This window comes from Pagrus major, chromosome 19 (genome assembly GCF_040436345.1).
Source record: "Pagrus major chromosome 19, Pma_NU_1.0".
NCBI classification, from domain to species: domain Eukaryota; kingdom Metazoa; phylum Chordata; class Actinopteri; order Spariformes; family Sparidae; genus Pagrus; species Pagrus major.
The window spans coordinates 18,468,514-18,480,626 of record NC_133233.1 but is presented as its reverse complement, the minus strand read 5'-3'; the positions used below and the strand labels follow the sequence as shown (position 1 = coordinate 18,480,626).

The window sequence follows — 12,113 nt, the reverse complement described above, 5'->3', positions numbered from 1 at the left end:
TGTGTGTGTTTGTGTGTGTGGATTTAGAGGAAATTCATCTCACACATTATCCAGCTATGGTTCTCTGTATCTGTTATCTGAAAGGGTCAAATTCTCCAGACAGAGGCGTGTAACAGAAGTCTGGCTGCTGAAAAGTCTAGTCTGATGCCTGTTGGGGTGTTTTTGTCCAGTTTGAGTCGGAAGAAGGAGCTCTTAAGACTCCAAGAGGTGACGACGTTAGAGCAGGAGGCCCCCACCATATGTTGTTTTATCCTCTCCTGTTTGAGACCCTTCTCAGTTGCCCTCGACATCCCCTCCCCCAAACTCCCAGCCGGAGTGACAGCAACGCCTGCTCGGGCTTCTTATCGCAGGATTTCTGCCTTGTCACCATTTCAAAGGGCACACAATACATCAGTCTTAGCCTGTCGTGCGCTGCTTTGAGTTAAAAGTCTGCCTTCACAGATTCTAGTTTTCCTACTTAGCTGATGTTTATTCTTTGTTTTCCAACGGGGGTCACGTGTGTTTGTGGACAGTCTAAAGATCAAATCTGATGTGTGTATGTGCGTGCAGAGACCCACTTTTAGAGGTGACAAACTATGAAATGTTGGGAAAACGTTGAAGAATGTGAGGTTATGAAACTCTACATTTGTTTCCTTCAGCTGTCCTTGTCTCTCCAACATTTACCCACTCTGTTACAAAATGTAGCAGCACTTTCTTTAGAAAAAGGATCTTTTATTTTAGTTTTTTTGTAGTTGATGGTAAAAAATGTGTTCTTTTAAGTCATGGCTCGACTAAACAGTGAGGTTTGGATGTTCTTTTGAATAATAAGTGAGGCAGAGGGAAGAATAGAGAGCTTTAAAGTATCCAATGTGACAAGTTGTTTGTGTTTTTGGTGTTTGCTGAGCAACCATCAATGATTTTTTTATGTTTTTGGCTAAATTTGGGCTCGTAGTTCTCGCTTCCAAACATTTGGAGTGCTGCGTTAATAAAACCAGAGAGATTTGAAGTCTTTTTCGACCAATATTCAATTTAATACACCACAAGGAGAAGATATTTAATGTTAAAAACAGATCAACTTGAAACTTGAAAGATACTTGCACTTTATCCTCCTTCATATACATTTTTCTTACTTCACTACCTTGCAGATTAAAATTTTATACTCAAACGCTGTGATGAGCTCATGAAATATGCACCGTTATAGATCAACAATATAGTCAGGGCCGGATTAACCTTCAAGGCGGCCCCGGGGCAGAATGTGCCACGGGCCCCCAATCGGGGAATCTGCTGTCCTCCCCCCCCCCCCCTCGGTCCCCAAAGTTAGCGTTACTCTGACTGAGTGCTAATTTATTTAACAACAAGCAGCATGTGAGCACAATATCAACTAGGGTCAGATTGATTTGATTGATTTGATTTTTTTTTTTGCTTTTGAACAGTGTCTACATTGTAAAAAAATCTAGCTTGACGCAACACAAAAAGGTTGTTTTTAATCAAAAAGTAAAGGATCAGCTACATTAGCTAACTTGTTTCCTGACAGATGTGGTAGTAAATATAGTCTCATCACAGGTCAGGGGACTGTCGTGACTCAAGGTGGCTAACTGGCTATCTCATAGTGAATCTAACAGTTGCAGTTGGAAATTTATAGTACAATATGAAGGGGAGTAGTTTGTAGTCCTGAAAACCCAGAAATCAATTAGCATTTTTGCACATCTGGTTCCCTCGTCTCAAAGTCTATGATTTTTTTTAATTGGTTTTCTGTTAAAAACCTGAAATAAGGTCAGTGGCCAGCAGTGACTTGAGCGACAAGTGAAGCTATCTGTCCAGAGTTGAGGGTTGAGCAGTTGAAGGACATCAGAAAATACTATATACTGTTAAGTTGTGTTTTGTACAGTAGTCCCTGAGGTTTGGCCTAGATCATTTAAAAACCCCTCTGCTGGTGTCCTTCTTTTTAAACATCCATGGCAAAAATCAAGAGAGTGCTTAGTGGATGAAAAATTAGCGTACACCCTTGAGTGCGGGATGAGTCATCAATGTTTTCCATGGAAAACTAAAATCTCTGAAATTCAATTAAAAATAGGCTACCCACAAAACAAATTCGGCCTGATGGCGCACAGATGAGATACGAAGCGAAGCGTATACGATAAAAACGCTTAAACGTTGATTTTGACTTCACAGGAATTTTAAATCAGGAATAAAGTCGACCAAATCCACACACAACTCTCTCTATGATGCTGCTATGCGAGCTAACCACAGTAGCTAATGTTCAAATGTGGTTTTAAACGATGGGACAGAGTTAACTCGTCTCTCCACTCTCAGATTCATTCATGTAACAACCCCCAAGTTAAGACGGGCCATTGAAAATATTTTTTTACATTTTACAGGAAGAAAACCCGTGGAGTTAATTAAATCAGCATTAATCAGCTGCCACACAGATAACCTGGGACCCTCGTGTCCATGAGAGTTTCAGGCTGGATGTCCATTCAGTAATCCTCGCCAACAGTATATGAATTAAAATCAGCTCGCCCTTGATCGAGCCACTACCATAAAGTGTTGCTTACAGGTTGATGCATTAGTAATAATAATCCAGTTATATAATATGAGATTAAAACACTGACAGGAGCCATTCTCCTGCATATTTAATGCTTTAATTTGCTGCTAATACGGCTGTACTGTTAGTGATAAAGAAGTAATTTTTTCATTGTAGTCACGGTTATGGTGGTCTGTGCTGCAGTCGGAATCAAAGGATTTCTTTCAGCGACACGAACGGCAATTTGGCTTCAGACAATAAACCGAGGCGGGAGGCAGCTGTTTCCATGGGAGTGACAAGCGCAGGTGATAGTTCCCCAGTTGTTCCCAGGCGTCAAGACGGGAGTGTGGGACTGTGGACTCTGACACTGTTTGCATTGTTTGGGAGACGTGTGTGTGTGTGTGTGTGTTTGAGTTTTGCACGCTGCCAAAAAATACTAATTTTGTCTGTTTTTCGGCCGTCAAATGCGATTTTTGTTTCAAGCAGACACGAGAACAAGAGAGAAAATAAGGCAGAACCAGAACAATGCCGCTTGTTCTCGGCACATTTGTCGTGTTCTTTGTTTAGACGAGACTAAATAAGGCTGATCGCTGCTCTGGTATCGGCTGATGTTTCAAATGTTAAAGGATTTGGGCGAAGCTGAAACGTATCTCACAAGGCTCAACAGTTGTCTGTAGTACATCACTCCATATTTCACGTTGGTCCCGAATGTCATCGAACACAATCTCCTGTTAAAGATTCACTTCTTTCATGTTTGCGACCCCACATGGAAAAAGAGTCAAAACACAGAAATGCTTTAACCTGACGTCACAGAGTTGCTTAATGTGTGTTCAAGTTTACCAGCTTTAGTTGTTGTTTGATTACTGAGAGGTGACCAAAGGTTACAAATGGTCAGGACACTCTCCAATTTCAAGAGACACAGGAATTGTATTTATTTAAGTCTGGCGTAGGAGCTGATGTGTGACTCTTCGTTGCAGCTCTGTCAGAACAAACTTCTCCTCTGTCCACCTTGAATCCACCAGAGGGAAATGCATTGATCTAATCCTTTGTTATATTTTTAGACGCACTGATTGTGATTAGAATTAGTCAGAAAAGCACAGAATGTTTTCTACTTCTACTTCATGTGACCCCGTCCTTCTCTCTCTCCAGCGTCCTGGCATGCCGTCTGGAGCGAGGATGCCCCATCAGGGAGCTCCGATGGGCCCCCCCGGCCCACCGTACGGCGGGAGCCCGGCGGTGCGGCCCGGCCTGCCCTCCCCGGTGATGGAGCCCAGCCGTAAGAGGCCTGCCCCCTCCCAGCAGGTCCAGCAGCAGCAGCAGCAACAGCAGCAGCAGCAGCAGCAGCAGGCCGTCCAGAACCGGGCCAGAAAGTGAGTCAGTCCACCTCCTGCCTACACACTGCATGGATACAACTCCTTATTTGTCTGCTTTTGTGTGTAAGATGACAATGGCTGTGGTTACACCTTGAACTTTGCTCATTTTAGCATCAACCTTCAAAACCAAACATGGATATGATGATGAATCATATGCAGCCAGTGTAGTAAGAGCTGGGCATTCAACCACAATGTTTATTAGCAATTCCCGATTAAACTCTGAATTTTGTTGATTTTAGACTCAGGTTGTTCAGGAAAAACGTTCTCATAAGGATGCTCGTGTCAAGACGTCATTAAACAAAATGCATTTGAGAAGTTTAGTTTACTTTATTATAAGATATGAAGGGTTTTAGAGAAATCGAAAGGTATATTCCTGATTATGTAGGAAAAAAAGAATAGCTTTAGCGGTCCTGTAACACATGTTGGTGTTGTGCTGGCACCAGTATGCTCACAATGACCATGCTGACATGCTAATGTTTAGCAGGTACAACGTTGACCATGTTTGCCATCTAAATTCGACATGTCAGAGCTCAGACACGCCAAGATGACATTAAAGAACGAGTGGCGACAAAAGCAGACTGCTGCATTGCCTGTGTCTCGGCCAAAAAGCTGCACTCAAACCCAAAGACTACAGCTGATGGCCAACTAGCTTGTACATCCTGCACCCGTGTGAGAGGAAATAACTCATACCACAGGTAGCGCTAGCCTGTGTTCGTCATTCAGGAAGGGATGAAAAAGAAGAAGAAACCGGAGGACTGCAGATATACAAAACCTTGTTATGATAAATTGAGATATTTCAGAGCGACCGACATTGCCACCCCAAGCGCCACGGCGCTAGCATGGCTAATGAAAAATGCCAAATATTTGCAGATGGAATTGGTGGATTTCTGTTTTTATGTAATAATGGCGGACTCTCGCTCAGACAAAACAAGCAATTTGAAGAAGCGACCTCGAGCTGTTGCCGTTCCTCCCTGTTTTTCGATCAAACAATGACGGATTAATAAGAAAAACGACACTCAAAATGGTCCCAAGTTGCAGATTTTTAGAATCATCAATTGCTGAGAAGTGAAACCACAACCTTTGTGTGTTCAGCTTTCATTTCAGTTTCTGCTTGGACTCTCTCCTTCTGCTCCTCTGTTTGCATCTGTCGCCTTGCATCACTGCTCTGTGCATCCACTCCTCACCATCCCATGACCGAATGTTCCTCCTCTGTCTGCTCGTCATGTGTCTCTCAGCCTTTGTCTTCCAGTCCGCCTCATGATCATATCTACGCGGTGGCTGTCTGCGGGCGTTCAGGGTCTAGTTGTACTTGCTTTGGCTTTTTTGTCACGCTATCTATTGTCTGCTATTTGACGACCATGTACAAAGGGTCTGAACATCAGTATCCCAGACAAACACACACACAAACACACACACTCTCAGCGGATGGATGTCTATTAGGAGACGAGTGTGTGGCAGGTATGGTCATTAGAAAGAAGATCAATATGCGCACTCAGTGGCCCTCTGTCTCTCTCTGTCTTGTTCTCTCAGTATCTGCAGCACGATTGATCCACTTACAATTAAGCAGGCTTGTCGAACAGGTCAGGGGAAATGTTGTCCTGCGTCGGGGCCTCAACCCCCAGAGCGGGCCGGCTGGCTGCGGAGGGTCTGATCGATGGTCCAGGGTGACCCGTCCAGGTGTCTCTGTCTCTTTCTGTTGCTTTGTGAGGAGTTTGCGCGTCCTCTGGCAAACAAGCCGGTGCTCCAGCTCCCCTGCTCGACTCCGTCCAGCTCAGACCCCTCGTGGCTGCCAGCTGAGGGCGAGCCACCTGTGTTTGCAGTGTCATTGAGACCTTATGGTCCCGGAGACAGTCCCTCTGCAGAGCAAACGCTGTCCTACGCATCGCTGCTGCTAAAAATAGGATTAAACTCCAGAATGCTTTGCATAAAGTGTTATGAATACTCAACCCTGTGTCCTAGAAATAATTTGTTCTCCCAAATATGTTTTGTGGGGAAACATTTGTGTACTGTAGGAAGCACTACATAAATGGTGGCAGATGGTGGACAGAGGATTTTAACACCAGAGACACAGGTACACATCCTGTGTCCCGCGTGTTGCTACGTGACTTGGAAAAAACATAAATTTACAACATTTTCCAATTATGTTAATAGAAAATGTGGTTTGCTATTGCGAATCAGTAGAATATGAATATAATCTCTTGGAGCAACACATCCTCAAACCCGAACGACTCCAAAAACGACATATGTCACCTCTCCCCAAAACAACACGACTGTTGCAGTGTACCAGCGACAGACGTACAGGACCTTCATCGTTAGCTCGTAGTTTGGTTAGGTTTACATCAATATACATGGTTATGTAGGACACTTTGTGTTGCCTGTGAACATCGCTAGCTTTGGTAGGTTTGTCGGTGAGAGGCCAGTTGGTTTAAGGGACCGGGAGCTGAATTACCTGTTCAAGAGCGACAGTAGTGTTTTGGCATTGGAAAAACAAAGTTCTTTTCATTTTAGTTTGGTAAAATGACCAGAAAGGTGTGAGCTGCATGCACTTTCTCTGAAAACCCACTTCACATTACTCCACTGATTCAAAGTCCATGTTTGCAATCCAGAGCCGAACAAAAGAGCTGAACCCTGGCTTGTTCGCTCCCTTCCCTCTGATAGTTCACAGTGTCCATTGTCGCTGTATTGTCTGTCTGTGTGTGTGAAGCATGATTGTTTTGGTTCACAGAGAAACTTTGTTGAATGAGCGTGTCCCTCAGATGAGACGCCTCTCAGGTCCTCCTCTGGTGCACTTTGTGCGTGCATGGACACAGTTACACGCCCATCCCTGCGCCTGCCCTTGTCTAAGTTTGAGATTTCTCACCTTCTAACAGACCCTTGAACTTAACACACATCCAACACATACAGACACACAAACAGCCAGAACCTCCAGGTGTTTCCCCTCTGACATCGTTCTTGCTGCCACTGAGTGTGTGTCTCGCCACAACTCTAATCGGACAACCTTCGAATCCTCACTAATTCTTAGGAAGCCAGTCGGATTCCCGGGAGCCAATGAGATGCCGGCGAGGCAGATGGACATGAGAGAGCCCCAATCAGATCCCACGCTCGGATCAAAGTAGGAGTTCAATTCTGCTGCATGTCCATTTTCTTACGTTTGATGACTCTGGCCTTTTTCACCTGAGCCCCCTGAATGAGTTGTGTTTGGCCAACCATACGTACGGGCCTAGAAGTTGACCCCTGACATGTAGTGGTGCATGCTTTGGACTGGAGCATGGCATGATGGGAACAGTTTTTTTCACCGGGAAGACAAAAAATAAAGTAGAATCAGATTTCAAACCCCTTTTGAAACAGTTTAAAATAGAGGATTGTTGTGATGCAGGTTTGTTTTTTTCCTTTGCAATGCACCCCCGGATCTTTCAATTCTCCTTGCAGCAGGCTTGTTTCAGTATTTGGCATGCTGATGTAACATACTGCTCCACAGACTGTTGCAGTGCTCTGTGGTAGGAAATTTCTCTACACTGCAAAAAAAATCCGACTTCTCCAAGCAAGAATGAAATCTTACGTAATTTCGTAAGACATGTTCTAAATCAAATAGGGTTGGGCGATGTGGCGACACGTACCATGAGACGATAGAGACAAACGTAATCCTGTTAGTCAAGATGAAGAGAAGATCAATACACAATCGTACCTGCTAAATGAAGCTAGCAGCCAGTTAGCTTAGCCTAACTAAAGGACAGAAAACAGGGGGAAACAGCTAGCGTGGCTCTGTTGGAAGAAAACAAAATCCCCCTACCTGTTATATAGATTTGCACAACAAACACAAAAGTGTAAAAATGACTTAATTGTGGTTTTACAGGGAGCTATGTGCCAAACTGTTTCATGGTTAGGAGCCTAAATAACCCCCAGTAATGCCACAAATTGTCATTTTTACTCTAAACACTAAACAAAGAAGATATTAAATGTGAATTAGTGAGCATTAGTGCTAATTTTCTGACCTTCAGACAGAGCCAGGTTAGCCGTTTCCCCTTGTTTCCAGTGTTTATGCTAAGCTAAGCTAATAGCCTCATGTTGCCTTATATTTAGTGGGCAGACAGGAGAGTGGTATCAATCCTCTCATCTAAATCTCAGCAAAAAGACTCGATAAAAGCAGTGAAACTTGACAAATTCACAATAAAGACACTTTTTCAGATTATTTCCAAGATGAGATATCACTCACAGGACAAGATTACTCATCTTTGATGAAAAAAATATGATTAAATAATCCTAAAGTATAATATTTAATAGTTAATGAGGCTGTTTTAATGAGACTTTTGTTGGAAGATACCAAAATCCACGTCTAAAGCTTTAACTTATGTCTTGTTTGTTCAATATGTACAAGAAACAAAGTGGTTTACTTGTGGTTTTGCAGGAAGTTATGTGCCAATGGTTAACAATCTGTAAGACCACAACTTGTCAGTGTTACACTTTGGTTTTTGTACACTAAACAAAAGAGATACTGCGTGTGAAAAAAAGCTGGTATGCAGATTTTTTTACCTTCAGATAGAGCCAGGCCAGCTGTTACCATCTCAGAAAAAGACAAATTCACTATAAAGACTCTTGAAAGTAGCTTGTCTTTTAATTCAGCTCAGTCTACGAGTTAATATCCTCAAACAGGATTAAAGAAATCTTTAAATCTTCACACTTTTTTCGACCTTTGCCAAAAGGATATATCACCCACGAGGCAAGATTACTACTCTTTGATGAGAAAAATATGCTTAAATCATCTTAAAGTAAGATAAATAAGTTAAAGTTACTAGTTAATAGTTAACGAGACTTTCTTTAAATCGCTCTTTTTGCAGTGTAGGTGTTTTTGAGCCGGTGTGTCCTCCTGCAGTCACCAACAACACAACATGTGCATGATTTTACACAGATTCTCCACACATCACAACTGTCCACAGACGCTGATTGAACATTAAGAAACAGAAAATCAGTTTCACTTAGTGAGAAAGTTCTGACAAAGGCACCAACTCGGCCCAGACTGTCTCATTGCTCTTGGCCCCTCCTTGGTAAGTAAAAAAAAAAACTAAGTATTGGTAAATAAATGCTGTACTCACACAGCAGGAAATGCCAGGAATTCATGAATGAAAATATCCACACACACACACACACACACAAACACACACATACATTCTCCTAATCTTGACTCCGCATTCCCAAAAGCCCCCGAACACACATCCTGTCACCATCCGAGTCCTGCTGCAGTGTGTGTGTGTGTGTGTGTGTGTGTGTGTGACAGGCAAGCGATGTGTGATGTGACACTTTTTTGGCTGTTAGAGGCTCTCGCTCTCCAGGTGGACCGCTGCATTTCACACAAACACACCAGCACGTACACACACATACACGCACGCACACACAGCTGGGATGCTGGGGTGCTGGATATGGCCCAGCATTTTAGCAGATGGCCTGGGTGCTACGCTATCAGTCACCATAGTAACATGCTCTCTTTTTCCTCTTTCTCCCTGTCTTTCTCTCCCTCTCTCTAGTGCTAAGAGAAGGAAAATGGCAGACAAGATTCTTCCGCAAAGGGTGAGGCTGCATATTTTTTTTACCTTTGTTGCTCTGTTTTGTCTCTGCGTGTGTGTTAGGAGAGAAAAATCCTGGTCGCCTTTTTGATGTCAGGGGTTTCTTGGAAGGCGCAGAGGGCCAGATGATTATGTGTTGTTTCCAAATGAGAAGAGAGAGGATGAGGGGAGCGATTTAGGGTTTTTTTTTTCCTGTAGGGTTTCACTCTGTTATTTGGTTGGTGGCTCATTGATTCAAATTGGAAAAGCCGGCGGGATATGGCGGGGACGCAACCACAAGTAGAAGCGAAAGAGGTGGCAGAATCACGGCGTTGCCACAGGTGAGTCTGCGCCGACTGAGCTTGCGATTTTTCTGCCCGTGGTCTCAGTTTTTCGGGCCCTGTGCCACGCCATCACCTCACCACCTCCTGGCCGGCACGCAGAAGGCTTTTAGATCGAGTCTATGGAGGTCTGAGCGTCTTGGCTCAGGTCTTATCCCCTAACATAACCCAGACAGAGAGATAGCAGTGGGCACGGCTGGGGGGCGCCACTCCACAGTAATGAGTCAGGGGCAGGGAATGTCTGCCACGCTTCTCCGTCTGCTTGGCACCTCGGCCCCGGTGAAAGGCAGCGAGATGGAGATAGAGAAGGAATGAGAGGGAACAATGAAGGCAGCCATTTAGAAAGAAGCATGAAAGAGGAGAGGAGAGGGAGGGAGGAGAGGCTGAGGGAGTGTGTGCACAGTTTGGTAAGTAAGCAGCAGCAGCCCTTGATGCTCTGAGGACTTTCATCGGTATGGTAATGTCTGGAGTCCTGGCTGGTTGGCTGCACACTCTGCATCTCATTTTTTATCCTTCCAGCGATGGCGTGGACTGCCATATGAATGGTGGGCTGGGCACCTTCTGCTGCTGTCAGCCTCCTATAAGTTAGAGAAGATAAAAGAAGTCTCGCGTCGAGCAAATAATATCGGTTACAGTTCATTTTACTCTGAATCTGATTAGGGTTTTTTTTGCAGGGTGATATCTCCTCAAAGTCAGAACATCACAGGTTTATTTTAAGTTCCCAAGTTTATTGGCAAGAGAGAAACTTCCATTTTCTTTTAGTATTTAAGTGTTTTGAGGGATTTGTTAGCTGACATCATAAAGATCAGGGGAGAGACATTATAGCTCAGCACCTTATTCCCATCGGCCACAAGGGTGTCTCGAGTTTGATTGTCATCAAACCCAATCGGCAAAATATATGTTGGCACGTTGGTTTTTAATTTTATCTTGCGACGGCACTGCTTATGCTCTGGTTAGATTCAGGCACCTTTAGGTTAGAGGAAGGAAAGGATCATGATTTGGTTTAAAATAACTGCTTTGGTCGACACAAACACAGCTGGAAAATTGTCCCAAGGTAACATCGAAGTGTTTGTTATTGAGCTTGAGAGGTGCTGGAAGGTGGGTTTTGTTAACTTTAAACAGAGTTTGGCTGAGTTCCGACTGGCTGTAGTTTATGAGAGCGGTATCGACCTTCTTATGTAACTCTCATTCATCCTGACGCGAATGAGTGTTTTTCACAAAGAAATGAGCTATCCCCTCCCTGTTATTCCATATATTCTACCTTTATCTTCTCAACTACAATACAGCTCTATGTTACAGAGTCAAAAGGCTTTTGAAAATAGCTTACTGAATGTTTTTATTAGTGCCAGGAGGACGGATTCAAGACTCAAGACTATACAAGGGACTTCAGGAGGTTAGATAGCAAGTACCACATATATAAAACAAAGGGTTAGGGTTGTATCCTAGAAGAAGTTTGGATTTACAAATATTAAAACAAAAATACTTTTTTGGAAGTGTGGACCCCCTGCTGCACGACAGTTTATCTGCTTAAGCCCTTCATTGATTTCAAGACAGTTGATCGGTCTCCTTAATCTCGCCCATGTGAAATATTGCAGTTATGGTTGATTTTAACGCGAGATCGTCTCCCCCCTCTGGGCAGATCCGTGAGCTGGTCCCCGAGTCTCAGGCCTACATGGATCTGCTGGCGTTTGAGCGCAAACTGGACCAGACCATCATGCGCAAACGTGTGGACATCCAGGAAGCACTGAAGAGACCAATGAAGGTTAGGACAAAAAAACGAGAGGCCAACATGCCAAATTATTCATCTCTACAAGGGCAAACATGTTGTATAAAGTATTTTCTTGCATCTCATAAGGTGTTAAAATGTCTTGAAATTGCTTTACCTTTAATCAGAGGATTTCATTTCTCACCTTTTTTAGTTGTGCGTCGTCTTATAGCACACAAAAACGTCTCTTTTCAAGGCTGAACATTTCGCGACTCCTGTCATATGAAAGCACTTTATTAATCTGCTTTCACATCGTGTTAATGAGTTCAGACAGGGCACCTGCAGCGGGACATTTTAATTAATTTTCTTTGCGATACGTCGGTTTAAACTGTGCTATTTTATGTGCCCTCGTGTCAGCAGCAAAAGCGTAAACTGAGACTTTACATATCCAACACCTTCAACCCTGCCAGACCGGACGCTGATGACTCAGACGGCAGCATTGCATCTTGGGAACTGCGAGTGGAGGGGAAGTTGCTGGATGACGTGAGTATTCTTATTGAGCAACGTGAACAATTTAAAAGTGAAAAATAAACATTACTTTGTACTGCCAATCCGCAGTGTGAGTCTAAGAACGATCTGAGATCATAATCGTCC

The 12,113-nt window shown here is 43.6% G+C and overlaps 1 protein-coding gene across 4 annotated transcripts in view; it reads left to right on the top strand.

Annotated features, from left to right (window-relative positions):
• smarcd3b (SWI/SNF related BAF chromatin remodeling complex subunit D3b) overlaps positions 1 to 12,113 on the top strand; it is a 31,213-nt gene that overhangs the window by 6,152 nt on the left and 12,948 nt on the right. For 2 of the 4 annotated variants that reach the window (XM_073488147.1, XM_073488145.1), the window contains exons 2-5: positions 3,653 to 3,873; positions 9,396 to 9,438; positions 11,394 to 11,516; positions 11,880 to 12,002. In XM_073488147.1, coding sequence (XP_073344248.1) covers positions 3,653 to 3,873; positions 9,396 to 9,438; positions 11,394 to 11,516; positions 11,880 to 12,002 — 510 coding nt within the window. Of the gene's footprint in view, positions 1 to 3,652; positions 3,874 to 9,395; positions 9,439 to 11,393; positions 11,517 to 11,876; positions 12,003 to 12,113 lie in introns of all 4 variants that reach the window. The other 2 variants (XM_073488146.1, XM_073488144.1) reach the window with 1 other exon arrangement.